This window comes from Hypanus sabinus, chromosome 5, assembly GCF_030144855.1.
Source record: "Hypanus sabinus isolate sHypSab1 chromosome 5, sHypSab1.hap1, whole genome shotgun sequence".
Taxonomy (NCBI): domain Eukaryota; kingdom Metazoa; phylum Chordata; class Chondrichthyes; order Myliobatiformes; family Dasyatidae; genus Hypanus; species Hypanus sabinus.
In genome coordinates this window covers 15128400-15150492 of record NC_082710.1, presented here as the reverse complement: position 1 = coordinate 15150492, position 22093 = coordinate 15128400, and the positions used below count along the sequence as shown (strand labels likewise).

The 22093-nt window shown below is 41.5% G+C and overlaps 2 protein-coding genes across 15 annotated transcripts in view; one reads left to right on the top strand and one right to left on the bottom strand.

The window, feature by feature from the left end:
- The window catches only part of LOC132393949 (endoplasmic reticulum aminopeptidase 1-like), a 109233-nt gene extending 92289 nt beyond the window's left edge, over positions 1-16944 (top strand). For all 4 annotated transcript variants that reach the window (XM_059969438.1, XM_059969439.1, XM_059969437.1 and 1 more), the window contains exons 15-19: positions 1174-1358; positions 4437-4598; positions 8906-9046; positions 10061-10142; positions 12487-16944. In XM_059969438.1, the coding sequence (XP_059825421.1) occupies positions 1174-1358; positions 4437-4598; positions 8906-9046; positions 10061-10142; positions 12487-12660 (744 nt within the window). In that variant the 3' untranslated portion in view covers positions 12661-16944. The remainder of the gene's footprint in view (positions 1-1173; positions 1359-4436; positions 4599-8905; positions 9047-10060; positions 10143-12486) is intronic.
- A 2170-nt stretch (positions 16945-19114) lies between these two features.
- cast (calpastatin) overlaps positions 19115-22093 on the bottom strand; it is a 197830-nt gene continuing 194851 nt past the window's right edge. For 3 of the 11 annotated variants that reach the window (XM_059969426.1, XM_059969428.1, XM_059969429.1), the window contains one exon: positions 19115-21009. The gene's annotated coding sequence lies outside the window, so the exon portion shown is untranslated. The remainder of the gene's footprint in view (positions 21010-22093) is intronic. The other 8 variants (XM_059969427.1, XM_059969430.1, XM_059969434.1 and 5 more) reach the window with 6 other exon arrangements.

Below are 22093 nucleotides of genomic sequence, written 5' to 3'. Positions count from 1 at the left end.
GCGAATGGTCCTACTATCTACTTACTAAGATGTGAGTAAACACACTGTCAAGCAACCTCAGTCCACAGCATCACACTTAACGTACAGAGCAGTGCAGATATAAAATACTGATACCCTCAGAGTTGTAGAGTACTACAGCATAGAAACAGACCCTTTGGCCCATCTGCCTAGTCCCATCCACCAGCACCCATGCAAACCCACTCTCATTCATGCACCTATCCAAACTTCCGTTAGAAGTGAACCCTCATACACCATTTTCACTGGCAGCTTGTTCCAAACGATCTGAGTGAAGAAGTTTCCCCTTAAATTTTTCACCTTTCACATTCAATCTATCAGCCCCAGTTCTAGTCTCTCCCAACCAAGGGAGCTAGGGCTTTACTCTTTGGAGAGGAGGAGGATGAGAGGAGATATGATAGAGGTGTACAAGATATTAAGAGGAATAGATAGAGTGGACAGCCAGCGCCTCTTCCCCAGGGCACCACTGCTCAGTACAAGAGGACATGGCTTTAAGGTAAGGGGAGGGAAGTTCAAGGGGGATATTAGAGGAAGGTTTTTCACTCAGAGAGTGGTTGGTGTGTGGAATGCACTGCCTGAGTCAGTGGTGGAGGCAGGTACACTAGTGAAGTTTAAGAGACTACTAGACAGGTATATGGGGGGGGGGGGGGTTATATGGGAGGCAGGGTTTGAGGGTCAGCACAACATTGTGGGCCGAAGGGCCTGTAATGTGCTATACTATTTTATCTTCTATGTTCAACATGACGAGGAAAAGCTTACACAGATTCACTCTATCTATATCCCTCATAATTTTGTAAACCTCAATAAGATCTCCCTTCATTCTCCTACACTCCAGGGAATAAGGCCCTAACCTATTCAACCTTTCCCTATAACTCAGGTCTTCAAGTTCTGGCCACATCCTTGTAAATTTTCTCTGCACTCTTTCAATCTTGTGGATATCTTCCCTGTAGGTTGTTGACCAGAACAGCAAACAGTTCTCCAAATTCAGCCTCATCAGCGTCTCTTACAACTTCAGCGCAACATCCCAACGCCAGGACTCAATACTCTTGAGCTATGAAGGCCAGTGTACCAACTGCTCTCTTTGAGCACTGCATTACTGAAACCTCCACGTTTAAAAATGATTGACAAAATGTTTGTGTTTCTCTCATTTCATCCAAGGCATACATAGTTGATTTATTTAAGAACCTGATTGACCAGCAATCATGGAGTAATGATGGTACGATTTCAGAACGAATGCTACGCAGCTCGCTTCTGGTATTTGCCTGCGTTCGCAAGTACCAGCCCTGTGTCGACAGAGCAGAGAAATACTTCAGGAGTTGGAAGGACTCCAATGGTACTTTGAGGTTGGTCCCAGATTACAGTACTGGTCTGATATAGATTGTTGGAGTGGGAATGAATTTTCTGTATTACATGTTAAACGTGAGATGGAGAACGCTATGGATATCAAACTCAAATTCTGAACTGTACTCCCATTGATATAATATTTTACTTGAAGTTATCACTTACAGAGCAGATCCCAGGCATGAAACACGGTGATTATCTCTTTGGATTTGTGATCCAGAGGTCTGGAGGAATCATTGGAATGTAAGCTCAGATCCCATTAGGATAGATTGAGAATTTGCAGTCATTTTTTAGCAAAAAAAACTACATGACAAATGTTATGGCCATTTAAAATACCCATGAAGTTTCTGTCTAATAAATGCATTATGTCCAATAACTGTGAAAGCAGCCTGCTACCCTTGACCATTTTTCCAACACCTAGAGTAATGCTGTTGACTCTGTACGCTGAAGCCTGAGTTGTACCAAGCAACCATAGGATGCTTTAATCAAAAGGAATTGTTATTTGCAAACCACAAAAGCTGTGAAGTAGAAAATAACATTAGAGTAAAATCTAATACGCCACTCATCTACGGCCTAAGCATTATAGCAAGCCATAGTAAAACTGTGTGATACTCCTCAACGTTCGATGTTGACTCAAAGACCAGGGAAGAAAGTGTCCTACTCAGAAAATCAAATGTATAATTCAACATGACATACGAGCAGAATTAGGCCATTCAGCCCATCGAGTCTGCTCTGCCATTCCATCATGGCTGATCCATCATCCCTCTCAACCCCATTCTCCTGCCTTCTCCCCAAAGCATATTAATAGTATTATAATTAGTATTAATGATAACCCTTTATTCCTCAGCATCATCATCTTTAATATACCCTGTTCCTCTTTTACAAATTACTATGTAAATTATTTCTGAGCAAATAGTCTTCCATAACATTTTATACCCATGTATTCCCTAGTATTGGGAATTGAAGATGTACGGCCCGTGCTCGTGGTCAACAGCTGGCTGTTAACCTTAAGAGGCATGAACAATGCATCTGTAAATCATTTTCATTTTCTACTAATTATTTCATTTAATTTTGTAACTCATGGTAATATTGTTTTGTGACACTTGACTTCTGTCACAAAACAGCAAGCTTCATGGTAACACGAGTGAATCTGCAGATGCTGGAAATAAATAAAAACACAAAATGCTGGCAGAACTCAGCAGGCCAGACAGCATTTATGGGAGGAGGTAGTGGAGCAATACCTTATCTCCCGCCTAGGTAGCCTCCTACCTGCTGGCATGAACATTCAACTCACAGACCTCCGTTGATACCCCTGCCCCCCCCCCCTTACTCCCATCCCTATCTATTATTTTAGTCTGGTTCTCTTTCTCTCTCTTTTCTTCCCCCCCTCACTATAATCTCCCCCCAGCCCTACCTTTCTTTCTCTTTTATTTCCCATAATTCTCCACCTTCCCCCTAGCCCATTTCCCTCCAGCCTATCACATCCCAGCTCTCTACTTCATCCCTCCCCACACTTCTTATCCCCCCCCCCCCGACCATCCCATGTTACTTCACTCCTGATGAAGGGTTTCGGCCCAAAACGTCGTCTCTACCTCCTCCCATAGATGCTGTCTGACCTGCTGAGTTATGCCAGCATTTCGTGTTTTTATTAAACTTCACGGTATATGGATTACAGTAAACCTGAATCTGATTCTGATTCAGTAAGTATGAAAAGGCCATGATGAGGTTGAAGTGGTGATAGGGTGCTTGAAGTTTGGTTGCGTTTGTCAGGTGGTTACCAAAACTTCAAGATTCACTTTAAAGAGAAACCTGAGTCGTTTGAGATAATAATCATGGACTAGCTTGGAATACTGCATCATTCTGAAGGAGGTTGCAATAACCTGGACTACGGAGTCCTCTATGTTTTAAAGTATTCCACAGGCTTTATTAAGGGAATTTGCAGGACTCTATTCTGTCAAATACGGTTCTGACAGCGTTACCAAAACCATTGACAAGAAGAAGAATTTTTATGCAGCAGCAAATGGGCTTTTACCTTGCAGAGGACAAATCTCTCCTAGATCAAGACTCCATCAGGGGAAATGCAGTGATCACTTCCCAATCTTCACTTTATTCCCTTACGAAAGCCTAGAGTTCAAGTCCTAACTATTGTAAAGTATTGATGCTCAACTATAGCCGCATTGGAATCTGTGATGACATTTGTCACTATTAACTAGACAAATGACCTTAATTGCAATAACTGAATTTGATTCCCTGAATCTGAACAATCTAAAAATTGTTTCCTATTTTGTTCCCCTCAGTGTCCACCTGAAACAAATTTGGAGATTGTATTCCGCAACTCCCTCGTCACTGCTTTTACTTAAGGCCTTTAATTTTGTCCAGAACGTCCCTACAATTTGACCACTGCTCCTGTCTTCAGCCCTGCAGTTCCGGCTGGGGCCGTTAAGTTTGGATCTCCACTCATGGACCGATTAAAAATTACCAAGTTGTGAAACAGCAATCGCTTTCATTTTGCTTTCTCAGAATTTGCAGGACTCTATTCTCTCAAATACGGTTCTGACAGCGTTACCAAAACCATTGACAAGAAGAAGAATTTTTATGCAGCAACAAATGGGCTTTTACCTTGCAGAAGACAAATCTCTCCTAGATCAAGACTCCAAAACAGGAAATTCAGTGACCACTTCCCAGTCTGCTACTGATGTTATTCTGATCTGACATGTCTCCTGACCCTTTTGTCAGACGGCCAAGAGCTTGCACATCACTAAACCAGTTTATCGCCATTTTATCTTTTTCCAAGATAGACTAAATCCAGTCCTGGAGGATTAAATATTTTAACTGTCTCTAATACATTGAACTTACAATTGGAATATTCCAGCTGTTTTAATAAATACAGTGTTGCCAAACCTCTCTGATTTTTTAGGGATCGATATACTGCATTAGATGGTATCTGTGTAGTAAAGTTGCAAATTTACCCCAATAATTTATCAGCTTCTTCCTCCATTTAACCCTTTATAAAATTTACTGATTTTTTTTGCTGTTGAATTTAAAGTTGCTAAATAACTTTTTTTTTCTTTGCCTGGCAGCTTGCCCACCGATGTTGCCACAGCCATCTTTGCAGTTGGAGCCCAGACAGCAGAAGGATGGGACTTCCTCTTCGAGAAGTATAGGCGCTCGCTCTTCAGTTCAGAAAAGAGCAAAATTAAGAGGGCATTGACAATCACCAACAATACAGAGAAGCTCCAGTGGTAAATTACACAAAACTTTAAAGTGTATTTTCTCCAAGTGGAAACAACCTGAACAACTTAAACATGAACTAATAACTTTGGCTTTTTCCAAAAAATACTGGAAAATATGTCAATAAGGTTTTAAGAGTACAGAGCAAATTTACAAGGATGTTGCCAGGACTGGAGGACCTGAGTTATAAGGAAAGATTGAAGAGGTTAGGATTTTATTCCCTGGAATGTAGAAGATCGAGAGGAGATTTGATAGAGGTATACAAAATTATGAGGCATATAGATAGGGTAAATGCAAGCAGGCTTTTACCACTGAGGTCTGGTGGGACTACAATTGGAGGTCTTGGGTTAAAAAGCTTAAGGGGAACATGAGGGGAAACTTCTTCACTCAGAGGGTCATCAGAGTGTGGAAAGAGCTGTAAGCACAGTGGTGTATGCAGGTGTGATTTTAATGTTTAAGAACATTTTGGAAAGGTGCATGAATAGTAGGGGTATAGAGGGATCTGATCCGGCTGTAGGTCGATGGGACTGTTCAGTTTCAATAATTCAGCGTGGACTAGATGGGCTGAAAGGCCTGTTTCTGTGCTGTACTTTTCTGTGACTCTATGACTTAGTGAACATAAATCCTTCTGGCAAGTTTTACCGTTGCTAAGCATACTATACTGTCTATAGAAATGAGGATAATCTTGAACATCCATTTCTATACAATGGTGTGACTCTGTTGACTTCTTGTTTCCTCACTCCCGTAATTTGAGTTGTTTTGTCACCTTTGGTTTTGCTGTTACTCGTAATAGTTTCCAGTATTTAAACTATTGCCTTTTCTAGGGGAATTGTATTTAAAGATAAAGCTGAAGGTTAGCTGTATTTGTTGCATGCACATCAATAGACAGTAGGTACAAGAGAAGGCCATTCGGCCCTTCTAACCAGCACCGCCATTCACTGTGATCATGGCTGATCATACACAATCAGTACCCCGGTCCTGCGTTCTCCCCATATCCCTTGACCCCGCTATCTATAGAGCTCTATCTAACTCTCATCCAGAGACTTGGCCTCCACTGTCTTCTGGGGCAGAGCATTCCACGTATCCACCACTCTTTGGGTGAAAAAGTTTTTCCCCATCTCTGTTCTAAATGGCCTACCCCTTATTCTTAAACTGTGGCCTCTAGTTCTGGACTCACCCATCAGCGGGAACATGCTTCCTGCCTCCAGTGTGTCCAATCCCTTAATAATCTTATATGTTTCAATCAGATCCCCTCTCTTTCTTCTAAATTCCAGTGTATACAAGCCCAGTCGCTCCAATCTTTCAACATATGACAGTCTCGCCATTCCGGGAATTAACCTTGTGAACCTACGCTGCACTCCCTCAATAGCAAGAATGTCCTTCCTCAAATTTGGAGACCAAAACTGCACACAGTACTCCAGGTGGGGTCTCACCAGGCTCCTGTACAGCTGCAGAAGGACCTCTTTACTCCTATACTCAATTCCTCTTGTTATAAAAGCCAGCATACCATTAGCTTTCTTCACTGCCTGCTGTACCTGCATGCTTGCTTTCATTGACTGATGTACAAGAACACCTAGATCTCGTTGTACTTCCCCTTTTCCTAACTTGACTCCATTTAGATAGTAATCTGCCTTCCTGTTCTTGCCACCAAAGTGGATAACCTCACCTTTATCCACATTAAACTGCATCTGCCATACATTTGCCCACTCACCCAACCTGTCCAAATCACCCTGCATTCTCATAACATCCTCCTGACATTTCACACTGCCACCCAGCTTTGTGTCATCAGCAAATTTGCTAATGTTACTTTTAATCCCTTCATCTAAATCATTAATGTATATTGTAAACAGCTGCGGTCCCAGCACCGAACCTTGCGGTACCCCACTGGTCACAGCCTGCCATTCCGAAAGGGACCCGTTAATCTCTACTCTTTGTTTCCTGTCAGCCAGCCAATTTTCAATCCATGTCAGTACTCTGCCCCCAATACCATGTGCCCTAATTTCGCCCACTAATCTCCTATGTGGGACTTTATCAAAAACTTTCTGGAAGTCCAGGTACACTACATCCACTGGCTCTCCCTTGTCCATCAAATTATACAGTGAAATGCGTCATTTGCATCACTGACCAAGATAGTCTGAATGTGTGCTGGGGGCAGCCCACAAGTGTCACCGTGCTTCTGGCACCAACAGAGCAATCCTACAACTCACTAACCCTATTGCATATGTCTTCAGGAGGAAACTGGAGCACCCAGAGGAAATCTATGCGGCCACAGGGAGGACGTACAAACTCATTGAGGACAGCACAGGAATTGAACCCTGATTTGTGATGCTGTAAAGCTTGATGCTAACCGCTAGACTACCATGCCAACCCTTTAATTGATCAGTAATATTAACATTACAATGGGATCAAAATAGATAGTTGGAGCAGTTTAAGCAACATAAATGGAATCACTCAGCCTCAGCGGTGGAACTGCTGGAGAGCAGGCGGAGGTGGGTGCTGTATGTGGAGCCAAACACCGAGGTGCTGAATCACAAACGAGAGAAAATCGGGAGATGCTGGAAATCAAAGTAATGCACACAAAGTGCTGGAGGAACTCAGCAGACCAGGCAACATCTACGGAAAAGAGTACACAGTGAACATTTTGGGCCAAGGCTCTTCATCAGACCTGGAAAAATGCTCCTTTCCGTAGATGCTGCCTGGCCTGCTGAGTTCCTCCAGCATTTTGGGTGTATTACTGAGGTGCAGTGGACTTGGCACTGGTCACTGACAAGAAAGGAAGAGATTCCCACCATCATTCTTGCTTGTGTAAGGGTGCCAAACACTTACTTTTTAATGGAAATTTTGGGCCATGTATTGTAGATGAGTGTGGATGTAATTCATTTATCTTTGGACTGTGTTTATTTGAATAATGGCAGAAAAGGCCTGGAGAATTTGTGCTTTCCAATACCAGGCCCCCACAGGAGCACGGAGATCACTACCCTAATAGTTCCAGGTGGCACTCAACACATGCTGCTGACTTTTCACCTTAACACCCCATGCTGATAGCTTTGGATAGGAGTGGTTGGTGCGACACTATTACAGCTCAGGGCTTTGGAGTTCAATTCCGATGTCCTTGGTAAGGAGTTTGTATGTTCCTCCCTGTGAATGCATGCTCCGGTGTCCTCCCACATTCTGAAGACGTACCTGATGGTAAGCTAATTTAATTGGTCTTTGTAAATTGTCCTGCCATTAGGCCAGGGTTAAATAGGTGGGTTGCTGGGCGGCACAGCTTGTTGGCCTGGAAGGGTCCGTACCACACTGTATCATCTAAATAAATAAAGCAAAGGCGTTTATTAAATTAAATAAGTTTATTAATCTCTATCCAGAACTTCCTGAATGGCACATTAGGTTCTCCAGCATCAAACTAATCTGATCATGTTTACATTAGTGACCTCCCAGTGTTCACGCATGGCCAAGTGGTTAAGGCGTTCATCTAGCTATCTGAAGGTTGCTAGTTCGAGCCTTAGCTGAGGCTTGCATGTGTCCTTGAGCAAGGCACTTAACCACACATTGCTCTGCGACGACACCGGTGCCAAGCTGCATGGGTCCTAGTGCCCTTCCCTTGGACAACATTGGTGGTGTGGACAGGAGAGACTTGCAGCTTGGGCAACTGCAGGTCTTCCATTAAAAAAAAACCTTGCCCAGGCTTGTGCCCTGGAAACTTAACAAGGTACAAATCCATGGTCTATCGAGACTAATGGAGGCCTACAGTGACCTCCCATCAAGATACAGACAAATGAGTCTATTTACTTATTTGTTTATTAGTATTATTTTATTATTAGTTTTTGTGTACTTGCACAATTTGTCTTATTTTGCACATTGGTTGTCAGTCTTCATGTGTAGTTTTTCATTGATTCTATTGTATTTCTCTGTTCTACTGTGAAAGGAATGCCCTTAGGAAAATTAATCCCAGGGTAGTACATGTGACGCATACTTACTTCGATAATAAATTTACCTTGAACTTTAAGTTACTGCTTTTGCAATTCAAAGGCTTAACACAAATATATATTGCCAAGAGGCCAGATACATTTTATAGCTGGCTTCTCGAATTTAAGCCAGGAACGGCTGGTGTAAAATGTCAACACTATTCACTTAAATAGGGAGGCCAACATTGATTGAAAAGCTAAGTACAGATATACATTCCGCTTTTCCAGGCATTTCTGCCAATTTGTTAGTTAGTCATGTTAAAGCAGTTCAATAATCTTTGTATCAATCATTTTATAAACTTGCATTAGTGTCTCCCATGACCAGGGTCTTCTGTCTGTTGTTTTACAATCAGGTTAATGGATCAAAGTTTGAAAGGTGATATTCTCAAAACACAAGATCTGCCTTATATCATTGTTCTGGTCAGCAAAAACCCAAAAGGACATAATCTTGCTTGGGAATTTTTTAAGAAGAACTGGGATACGTTGGTTCAAAAGTAGGTATCGTTGTACAATTTCTAATGGGTGAATTCGTTTTTGTTTTAAGAATAAAATCTGGGGAAATTGATGTGATCCATCTCATATAAGCATCTGATTTTGTTGCTGCTGACGGAAGAGACAAGTTTGCTGATATTATTTTGACCGATCTTTAGCAAGAGATAGTCCAAGACGTGAGTTTCTGCAGATGATGGAACACACACAAACGCTGGAGGAACACAGCTGGTCATGCAGCATTTATGGAGGGAAATAAACTGTCCTGATGAAGGATCTCGGCCTAAAACCCTCCACAAATGCTGCTTGACCTGCTCGGTTCCTCTCGTATTTTGTGAATGCTTTAAGAGACCATCCAGATTTTGTTCAGGACTTCTCCATGTGAGTTGCATCAAGAAGCAACTGATTCAGGTTTATTTATCACAAGCACATCAAAACATGTGGTGAAGCGCGTAATCTGCGTTTCTTATGGCAATCACTCTTCACCCTAATATCTTCACCGGTGCCAGAGTGGAGTCATTCTTCATCCTAACGATTGGAGGCACACAGTAACTACCTGTCAACTTGAAAATTTCTCATTTATTTTGTGATATCCTTTGACCAACATCAGAAGCTTTTATTTTACATAACCACCTTTTGCTTGACATCTTGTGAAATGTTTCTTGGAAATTGTCTCAATCCTTGGGCTTGCGGATCTTCTTGGCAACATTATTAGAGTTTTAATTTAATCTAAAGTTCTTCTGAACTTCTCGGCACCTGGGATGCAGCCTGAGAGTTTTGGATTCCTTTGATTTTTATTTTCATTTTTACATCCATTTGAGACTAATTAAAGATTTCTTTTGATGTTTGCTTTAGCTTACCTTTCAGCAAAGCTGTTGTGTCCCAATCTAATATCAAACGTTTACGGCATTAGAGTGGTTACCTTTTAAACTTAGAAATGTTGTGAGCATGGAGCGAGGTTTCTATAACAAATAATGATGACATTTAAAAATATATTATTTATTTCATGTCATCCTAAGGTTTGAACTTGGTTCGCATTCAATTGCTCATATTGTGACTGGTATTCTGTCCCACTATTCCACACAGCTGAAGCTTGAAGAGGTAAGTAAATGCCCTAAATTGTAAAACATTAGAATTTTAATCAGATGTATTATCAGTGACATATGTTGTGCAATTTGTTGTTTTGCAACATCAGTAAGGTGCAATACACCGTATACAATATACTTTATAATAAGAAATATATAAAAAATTAAATTAAGTAGTTCAATAATACTAATCATGTTACTTTTGGTATAAATGTTGTATAATTTTTTTGCAAAGCAAAATGCATATCTGCATATAAGTGGAAAGTGCTGACTTGTTATTGTTTGAACTCTTCTGTCGCAGAGTCAGATCACATTATATGTAACTTAGCCATTGAACAATGCAGAGGTGATACTCCACATCAGAAAATTGTCTCCAACACTACTGCCACCAATCTCGTAGTTCCCTTACCCCACAATGCTCCCTTCTACCTCTTACCCAAGGTCCACAAATTTGACTGTCCAGGTAGGCCCATTGACTCTGCCTGCTCCTGCCCCACTAAACTCGTGTCCTCATACCTCGACTTCACTCTATCCCCCTTGGTTCAGACCCATCCCACATACATCCCCAACACTTCTCATGCTCTCGATCTCCTCACTAACTTTCCATTCCCTAGTCTTGAAGCGCCTCACTTTCCCCAAGGATGTCCAGTCGCTATACACTTCTAAATTCCAGCAAGAAGGTCTTTAAAGTTCTGCTACTTTCTAAATTAAAAAAAACCATCAGTTCCCCTCCACCATCACTCTCCTCCTCCTAGCAGAACTGGTCCTGACCCTCAACAATTCCCTGAGACCTCAGGTCCCATGGACCTACTACTGCTGCTGTAGACTTGAAGTGGATGTCAGCAGATTGATAGTATCATATTTAAAAGTTGATAGAGATTATCTGCGGAAGTCAAGTCATTGGGTATATTTAAAGTGAAAGTTGATTGGTTCTTGGTTGTAAGGACATCAAAGTTTACAGGGAGAAGGCAGGAGGATGGGGTTGAGAGGGAAAATAAACCAGCCATGATTAAATGGCCTAATTCTACTCAGACACATCTAGAGCACTATATGCATATCTAGACTACTATATTTAAATGACATTGTCCTACAATTAATCCACTAGTGCAGCTGCAATGCTTACTGTAATATCTTCAGTTGTTTTTCTCCGTTGATTTCCCCTCCCCATTTTCTGGACTTTTCAATCAGCAGTTTCCACACGATAAGGAGATGGTGCAGATTACAAAATGTGACTTTTGGAAATATGGTACCCGTGTATGGAAGAAAATTCTGAATAAAGAGTTAAAATATCTGAGTTGCTACTTCACCTTCCTTGCACCTTCCTTTAATTAACAAACCAGCTACCCGGTGCTAACTTCTAAACCTTAGTGCATAGCACAAGTGCGTAAACAAGATGAAGACAGTGAAGATCATAAACAGTGGGGAGGACTCTATGGGCTGTCAGGTCTCTGATCATTAAGGAATCTTCTGGTTTTCCTTCTCATGTTGGGCACTAATATGTAAAACCTTATACAGTACCTTTGTACTTTAATGGACTTAACGGAGTTAAGGATTCAATGAACTTTCTATAACATCATCAATAAAGATTCACCACTTGGCCTTGGACTCTTAGTATGCTTGCAATAATCTGTATTTGTTTCAAGGATGAATAACAATCTTTCTCCGTGAGTTGTAGAAGTAACAAATTGTGGGACAGGACAGAATGTCTCTAACATTTTGTGAAATGCCATTAACTTATACAGCATTTATTTTTTTTTAATATTGACTGATGTAATTGACTTTCTGTGTGCATGTATAAAAAAGGCTATACTATTAGTGATCCAGTCTTTCCTTATTCCTGAATAAAGGTATTCACTAGCCACTTTGAAATTCATGTCCAATTTACTTATGATCAGTTTTAACTGAACTTCCGTAACAAATTAATTTCCCTAACATTGTGTCTGTACCTATTTACCTCAGTTACTGCACTGCGCTGTAAACACCTTAAACTACTTTTTACAATGCTGTTTGCATTGTAAGTACATGTTCATATTTATGTATTTATTTGTTATTTAATCCCATATCTGTAGTTCAACCACTAAATTTAATTTTTAATATAATTCCTTATTCTTATAATTGTTGAATGTTGTTGTATGTTGCTCCCTGGCCATCACATCACAGCAAATTTCTAATACATGTAAATATATATGGCAAATAGAATTGCTCCTTGATCTTTAAAAAGGTGCTGCATTTAACTGCAGCTGGTTTAATGGTTCACAAAGACTGTTGATTTGCATTTGTTTTATTTCTAATCAGCGTCTCTATTTTGATTTTTTTTCCTCAAATAAAAAGGAGAAATCTCCCTTGCTTTTGTTTCCTAGGCCCAAACATTTTTTGAATCATTGAAGGACGATGGCTCACAGCTCCGTTGTATTCAACAGGCAACTGAAACAATTGAGGAGAACATCCAGTGGATGGACAAGAACCTGGACAAGATCAGTACATGGTTGGAGAACTTAAAATCAGCTGATGAATTCAATGGCAATATCCATTGAGCACAACTCAGTGGTTATGCACTGGGATGCTGAATGTGGTGCAGAGCTAATTTGGATACTGCCTGGAAAAATTCAACTGCGCACAGAAATCCCACAAACAACACAGGCGATAAACACTGAAATAGGCCTTGAATGGAGGCTTGAGATTTACTTCAGTGTCATCAACTTTACTTAATAACTGTAAATTAAATTGGAAGCTGTTTCCTTTTCTTAGTAAATGTTCCCATCCCTGTCTGATTGCTGATCTCAGGACAAAGTGATCCTTTCTCCTCCCCGCTCCTCTGTTAGTTGTTTCACTAGCTACCAATCTCTTACTGAGATACTCCCTTGCGCTAACGGAAATCCCTGCTGATTTCCCTGATCAATGTCTCCAGAACTCTCCTTCCTTTGTACAGAGCCCCAAACAGTTTTTGCAAATGAGGCATTACTTCACCTGCGAATCCGCTTGTGTGGCCTCTTGTGTCCGGCACTCCCAATGCGGCCTCGCCCAAGTTGGTGAGACCCGTCGTAAGTTGGGGATTCACTTTGTTGAGCACCTCTGCTCCAACTGCCAAAAGCAGAACTTCCGGATGGCCCACCTTTTTAGTTCTGACTCCCATTTCCAATCCAACGAATCAGCCCTTGGCCTTCTCTCGTCCCAAGATGAGGCCATCCTCAGGATGGAGGAGCAGCACCTTGTATTCCGTCTGGGTAGCCTCCAACCTGATGCCATGAATATTGAATTTTCCTTCGGGTAAGAAAAAAATTCCCTCCCCCTCCTATCTCCTTATATCGCCCACTCTCATCTCCCCCGGGTCACTCCTCCTTCCCTTTCTCCTATTCTCCTCTCCTGTCAGATTCCTTCCTTTGCAGCCCTTTATCTTTCCTACCCACCTGGTTTCGCCTATCACCTTCTAGCTATCCTTCTTCCCCTTCCCACACCTTTTTATTCTGGCATCTTGCCCCTTCCTTTCCAGGCCTGATGAAGGGTCTCAGCCCGAAGCATCAACTGTTTATTCATTTCCATAGATGCTGCTTGACCCACTGAGTTCCTCATTTAGTCTGCTCTCAAACTTGCTTCTTCTAGGAGCTCCACTTTTACCACAGGTTGGAGTAGATCCTACCATTAAAACGTGCATCCATCACCCTCCCCTATCTGCTTACCTACACAACTCTCTTGCCCACTTGTCCCTCCCACTCATCTCTCTCCTGGCGGTTACCCTGCAAGCAGGACAAGCGTTAAACCGGCCCATACACTTCGGCCCTCAGCACCCCCAACAGTTCTTCCAGGTGAGGCGACTCCTCACCTGCGAACCTATCAGATTCATCTATAGTATCAGGTGCTCCTCTACAATGGCGAGACCCAACACAGATTGGGAGACTGCTTTTTGGAGCTCCTCCACTCTGTCTGCCACAAGATGAGGGATCTCCTGGTGCCTACCCATTTCAATTTGACTTCAAATACCCTTTCTGACATGTCCGTCTATGACCTCCCCTAGTGGCATGATGGGGCAAAATTCAGGTTAGAGGAACAATATCTCTGTCTGGTTAGCCTCCAACCTGATGGCACGAATACCAATTTCATCCCCTTCCTCCTTTCTCCTTCCTTCCCCCGCATCTTTTTATTCGGTCTTCTGCCCCCTCCTTTCCACACCTGATGAAGGGTCTGGGCCCTAAATGTCAACTGTTAGTTGCCCTCCATAGATGGTGCCTGACCTGCTGAGATCCTCTTCCACTCTGTGTGGATATCAATATCCAATTAATTGCAACCTCAGGAAAATAATGGTCCACAGAGTTGTCACACATTATTTCCCTCCTTAGATGCTGCCTGATCTGCTGAGTTCCTTCAGCATTTTGTGCGTGTTGCTTTGAAGAAGGTTCATAGTGCAAAGCCTGACCTGTGGTGCACATCACTGGTGCCCTGCATGCATGGAATCCTAGTGACAGATAGCTCAAACAAAGCAAGTGAATTGTTAACAGACATTTCCAGGCCCCTGACGATCTCTCGACCACTGATTCTTACTGGAAGATTTCTGGACACAGCTGGGCCAGAAATACTTGTCAATGTGGTGCAAGGTTTTTAATCTGCTTTTATTTGAAAGGCAAATGGTAATTGAACTTTCAACTTGTGTGAGCATGGTACTTTTTGATAAATTGTATGTCATTTGGAGCTTAGTTTTATTTTTGTGAATGGCATTGTGTTTTGAATAAGTGTTGAAGGGGGTCATTATTTCATTAGCTGCAGTTGTGTGCTACTGACGGTGCAGTTGTGTTGGAGTCTTCACCTCAAATGAGCATTGAGTTACTCCATAGCCTGCTATAGTCACAGTGGGGTAAGTGAAGTGATTGTTAGTACTGACACAGGGCACAGGTGAATCCTGACCACAAGATATAGGAGCAGAATTAAGCTATTTGGCCCATCGTCTAGTCTACTCTTCGATCATGGCTGATTTATTATCCCTCTCAAATCCTTCTTCTGCCTTCTCCCCATAGCCTTTGACACCCTTACTAATTATAACTCATTAATCTCCAGTTTAAATATACCCAGTGCCATGGTCTCCACAACTGTCTGTTGCAGTGAATTCCACAGATTCACCACCCTCTGGCTAAAGAAATTCCCCCTCATCTGTTTCGAAAGGACGTCCTTGTACTCTGAAGCTGTGGCCTCTGGTGCTAGACTCCCCCAAGACAGGAAACATCCTCTTCACGTTCACTCTATCCAGGCTTTTCATATTCAATGGGTATGTATGAGATCCCCTCTCGTTCTTCCAAAGCCCAACAAGTACAGGCCCAGAGCCATCAAACACACCTTATATATTAACCTCTTCATTCCCATGATCATTCTCTCTGGACCCTCTCCCGTGTCAGTAGGTCCTATTTTAGATATGGGGACCGGTCATTACTGCTGACTGATAGACCACCAGATTAACAGGCCCTTCAGTCTCACAGCATTTCCTGTTGAATGTGTTGGGTGTTGCTATATCACCCTCTCTTTTGTTCAAACGTGAGATGAGGAGGAGTTCCTTTAGCCAGAGGGTGGTGAATCTGTGGAATTAATTGCCATAGACAGCTGCAGAGGCCAAGTCATTTGGTGTATTTAAAGTGAATGTTGATAGGTACTTAATTGGTCAGGGTGTCAAAGGTTATGGGAAGAAGGCAGGAGAATGATGTTGAGAGGGATAAAACATCAGTCATGATGGAGTGGCAGAGCTGACTCGATGGGCTGAATGGCCTAGTTCCGCTCCTGGATCTGATGGCCTTTATGCTGTTGGCCCTGGCAGCTCAAGAATGGACCTCTCCACACCAAAGCACGGGTGATTCATTGCTGGGAAAGCAGCAGTACTAGAGCAGGGATTAATGACAGTCTGACTTCTCAGAGTAGAGCCATTCAGTAAATCCCCGTGCTTCAGTGTTGACAAGGTATGAAGCAACAGCTGTGGCTTACTTACTGTTCACCCAGTGGGAGTTCACCCATTGACCTAGTCAATGCACATCATTCAAGCAACGTCACTAAAATAGATGATCTTTTCATTACCACATTGCTGCTAGTGATACTGTGCGTTAATTGCTGTTTTTGGCATAATGATGTGACTTCATTTCTAAAGTATTTAATTGGCTGTATTGTGGGGCATCTGAAGGTCGTGAATGACCATTTAATTTAAAGAACTTTATATGTAAGATGACTTTGGCATTTTATATGTTGATGTGCTCAAAGTTAACACTGTTGATCTACTATTTTGAGTGCAACTTAATTCTATAATTTCAGCTTTTATTAATAGATTATTGGATCATAGTGTTTGCCCACACATTTGTTTGCTATGGCTTTGCAGCTTTAATGAATTTCTTCAGTATTTGATTCAGCTTGGAGCCCGTCCTCCAAGCAGAGTGACTTTTAAAATAGTGATTTTTTTTTAATGATGTGAAATTAAACTCACTTACCAAGATGATCTGATCACTAAAATTAACTTTGTGTTGTTGGCCAGTGAAAATTGGTACTGCTAGTTTTACAGCAGTGAGTTTCAATCTAACGACTAGTGCCAGAGGACTGTAGAAATAGGCCCTTTGGCCATCAGTCTGTGCTCTTCTTACCTTCTGCCTGGAGCCCTGTAAGGTCTAACTTACATTTCCACACTGGCTTCAGATCTGTGTCTGTTCTAAGTATCTTAACGGAATTTACTATCCAGCTATGATGCTCCATTTAAGGTCAGTTGGATTTTTTTCTCTCTCTTTAATTATTGTATCTATTCCCCTATTCAGCTTGTAAGGAAATCAGTGTCGGGAATAAATCTTGAATCGTGAAACAGCTTTATCTTTCCATGGGATGCTTGAGTATTTATTGCACATCTTTAAAGGCCCTGAATAGCATCTTTTTGAGCAGTTGCTATTTATCTGAGTAAGGAGCTCCTAAAGGGTTGATTAGGAGATTGCTCCATAATTTTGTCCCAGTGATTATGAAGGAGCAGTAATATATTTCTGTATCATTATGATATAGGGTCTGAAGGTAGCAAGGTAGATTACATCTCTACCAAAGCAGGTACAAGGCATTCCTTCCCTCTGGTGGCCTGCAGGTCACCCTTGGGCAATGTGTAACACCTGATTAGCCCCCGATCAGGGTCACATGAAGCCATGAGAGCCATATGAGCAGCTGGTGCACAAGTCCTTGTTATGCCACCACTGCCACCAACCAATTTCTGAAGAGTATTGATCATGGCTGTTGTCATTCATCTTGTCAAGACACTGCCCAGAAGATGACAATGACAAACCACTTCTGTAGAAAAATTTGCCAGGACAATTATGGTCATGGAAAGACCGTGATCGCCTAAATCATATGAGCCGGTACATGACAAAGGAATGAACGATAAGGTCTCACCCAAAATGCCGTTTGTTTATTCCCCTCCATAGATGCTGCCTAACTTGATGAATTTTGTGTACGTTGCTCATGGTGTAAGACTTTCAGGTAGGGACAATTCCCATGTGTCTGCTGCTTTTCTGGATAGGGTTTGGGGCAGGTTTGAGAGGTGCTGCCCAGAAGACCCTCCTTGGTTACTGCAGTGCATCTCCATTGCAACCCATGAGCGCAGGAGAAGGTTCGGACACACAGCGAGCCAGTTGAGCAGGCTGTTGAAAGTGGGTGATGTTGATTTAGCCAAGTGACCATGAAGTTGCACTCATCCAGGCAACAGGAATATTTCAACATTCTCCTGAAATAAGTCTGGTCGGGGATGGTAAGGTTTTTGGGAGTAAGGTGATACTTCAAGTAATTTACTAAGGAGGTTTGTAGTTTTGTTAGAACACTTTAAAAATTAGCTTTATTTGTCACGTGCACTGTACATCTGAGCATACAGTGAAATGTGTTATTTGTGTCAATCACCAATGCAGTTCGAGGATATGCTTGGGGCAGCCATTAAGTGTTGTCATGTGCTAACACAGCATGCCCACAACTTACTGACCCATACATCTTTGAGGAAGCCAGAGCCCCCGGAGGTAACCCACGTGGTGACGTGGAGAAAATGCAAACTCCTTACAGACAGTGACGGGAATTGAAATCCGATCCCTGGCGTTGCAAAGCATTACACTAACCACTACACTACTGTGCTGCCCGTATGTCATACAAATAGTGTATTGAAGGCCATTTCCTCTGATTCAGCTCTTGTCCATGTTTGGGCCAAGTTGCAATGAGTGTTGGAACCAAACTGTCTCGGTGGAATACATGATTATTATCGAAAATCATAAATCATTGTATTTCTGTACAGTAAATTTCTATTATTGGCCAGAATAATTTCTCCAGAACTTATGATAACTAACTTAATTGATATATTACTCACTGCAAGATCAGGCAATAACTAAGCATTGGACTCAAATCTGTGAACATCAAAATGTGAAGGTCTTCATCTGTGTGGCAGATGGCTGTAGATTTTTTTTTGTTGTACTCCAGGCTTCCCCAGTACCAGCTCCATCTATGGCTAATACGAGGGGACATAATTTTAAGCACTTGGGAGGGATGTATAGGGGGTAATGTCAGAGGAAGACTTTTTACACTGAATGGTAAGTGCATGGAGTGTGCCACCAGGAATGGTTGTAGAGGTAGATACATCAAGGACATTTTAAAGGCTTTTAGGACAAAAAGGGAGGGCTTTCAACATTCCCGCTCGTTTTTTTTCTACAGCTGTACAGATCAACCATTGCTCTGAGCAGGAAATGTTTTACATGGCCTGAAAACTGTGTGGTACTTTAAATGTTTATTTTTGTAACAAGAATACTATGAATATTTAGAATGAAAATTCATAGGGTATTTCACAATTGCTACCATAGATTTCAAAATTATATTACCATAATTTCAAAATCACATTAACATTATATAAAAGAAAACTCCAGCTGTGCGGCAACAAATACTATGTGCATGGGAGCATTGTAGTTACTGTGTGGCCGTGCACCTTAGAAAGAACAGTGGGATGTGGGATGGAAGGGTTAGATTGATCTTGATGTAAATTAAAGGTTCAACACAACATTGGGGCTGAAGTGCCTGTATGTTCTCTGCAACAATCCGTTTAAATGAAGCTCACACATTTTGTGTTCTTTACATTTTATTTTTAGTTTCTCTTTGTACCCATGTGACATAATACACCCAAGCCATAAAGTATAAGTGAATAGTTGAGACTCCAACACAATGTTGTGCTGCAGTAGGGCAAATGTAATCCATCCTGGAAACTTTATTCAAGCCTTTACAGTCCACAGAAATGTCAATGTTCACTTTTCATAGTATCCTTAACATTGCTGTACGTTCCAAGGCACTTCACAAGAGTTTATTAAACAAGGTTTGATACTGAGTTACATGGATGTGCTGCTAATGAATTTCAGTGGTCAGAAGTGATAGAAGGTAACTGTCATCTCCAACTTTAATCACTTCAAGCACTCAGAGTTGGAGAACACACACCCCATCGGGTTTCAGGGATGAGGAGGGCTGAGGCCTGAGGCCTAAAAATCAGGAGCATTTAACAAACCATAGTTCCAGACCTAGTGTCAATATAAATTGTTCAGTCTACATTTAATCATGGGAATTGACGAGTTACAATGATGGGCAATGCGTTTACAGTGAGCTAAAATCTTAGTAAATTGGAAGACAGAAACTAACCGGGGAGAAGAATTGGTTCCAGGGACAACAAAGCTGAGGCAGGGCGGAGTCAGACAGTTACAATATTAGGCCATGCTGCAGCTACGTTGGCAGAAGCTTCTCCTCGGATCAAAGGTAACATCAAGGTTGTGAACAGACTGCTTCAGGCATAGACAGTTCCCAGGGAAAGGAATTCAATACTGTGTGTAGTTCAGAAAGAAATTGAACTGAACTTCAACTTTTTACAGTATACATTAGTGGTAAACATTTCCTACAAATATACCATCCTTCCCACTTAGAAAAAAGTATTTTAAATATATAAATCCAGTTTAACAATCTTCAGAGAGCATGTAACATTTCATACAATGCCATAAAGCCAAGTGTCAAAGTTAAAGTTATTCTCAAAGGTGTTGTTCATTATCTCCCCATAAAGTGATACAGCAGCTCTTTGGAAACTTGATTAGAAACCACAGACATTCATACAGAAGCATATTCCCAATGAAAAGTAAAACTTGCACAGTGGTCAGTTTGTAAACCAGGACCTGCAAAGGAAGAAGGCGTGCCATTAAATTGAAATGACAGAAGTAAGTAAACACTAAGAGATTCCTGCTGTCCTGATGGTATGTACAGGGATGCACTGAGGATATATCATACCCTAACAATTCTACAGTTCCTTCTGAGCATTTTCTGGTCTTAGTATGAAAAGTATTAGAGTGAGAGAGAGAGAAAGACAGAGAGATGGGGAAGAAATGTCAAAAATAAGTTGATACGGTTTTGATCAGAGTAATGCAAATGTCAGTTTCATCCTTTCAAAATGTAGCTGTTGAATAGCCCTCAGAAACACTACGCAAATATGTGAGAGAGCGGCAAACAGTTATGCTAAGTAAGGCATTAAACAGCATGGGACAGAGGATTAAGTAACAAATGCCTGGATAGAATTATCAGTGTTAGTTGCTGTATAAGCAAGGGTTAAAATGTATTACTTTAAATGTAAATTAACTTTTCATATTAAGTTGACAGATAAGAAATCATTGTACAAGCAACAGAAAAGATAATTACAAGTTAGATCAACATCAGCATTTTTGGCTGAGATTAGAGAGATTAAAAAGGCCACAACCCAACAAACCCCCTTACAGCCGATATCGCAGGGTTCAAAATAGAGATGACTGCAGAGACGAAGATGTATTAATCATAATCTTCCATAATTCCCTAGATTCTGGAATATTCCCAGCAGATTGGCAGGAGTAAAAGTGACATTGCTAAAAAAGAATGAAGGGAGAGATGTATTAGCCTCGCCTTAGTTATAGGGAAATTGCTGGATTCTATTTAAGATCTTTGATAACAGGACACTTACGTATAATTAAAGCAGAATCAATATGATTTGACATTAGAAAATAGTATTTGGCAAATGTAATGATGTTTGTTTTAAGAATGCAGCCAGCAAAATGGATAAATTGGAACAAATAGTTTTAATTACTGAGGGGGCTATTAATCTCCACACCTCTGCTGGGTTATGATGTTCAGCTTGGGGGAGATTTCAGTAGATTTTTAGACATTGTCAATCATGGAATGGAGTCATTGGTTTGGAAACAGATGAACAACTTGACCTTGTTAAATGCCTGAGGCTAGCTTAATCTTGACTCTATTCCAAATCCTCGATGTACTTACAAATCATATCCTTTCCCTCAGGGAAACCCCCTTGTGCCCATTCCATCTACGTCTGTAGTTCTTGTCTAGCTGCTCACAAAGTACAAAGTAGCCCAGCTAAGATGTGAATTGCTTTTGATTATTTGTACATTATTTTTCATTTTCCAACATGCAACCTTTAACATGTTCAATCCCATCCACCCACACTGGACGTGCCTTCTTTTCCCCTCTCCCATTGGGTAGAAGCTATAAATACCACAAGGCTGAAGGGTATCTTCTATCCTGCTGTTATAAGAGCATTGAGTGCTTTACTAGTAGGGTAAGATGGACTCTCAACCTCACAATCCACCTTGTTCAGGTTGTGCACATTCTCTATACTCCTCACTCTGTTGTTGTACTTTACTCTGCCTCAATGCACTGTGTAATGATCTAATGTGGATGAACAGTTCATTCGTGGGAGATCACGGTCTTTCCATGACCATGACTGTTCCTGGCACGTTTTTCTACAGAAGTGGTTTGCCATTGCCTTCTAGTGGGCAGCGCCATTGCAAGACGGGTGACCCTGGCCATTATCAATACTCTTCAGAGATTGTCTGCCTGGCGTCAGTGGTCGCATAACCAGGATTTGTGATGTGCACCAGCTGCTCATATGACCATCCACCACCTGCTCCCGTGGCTTCACTTGACCCTGATTAG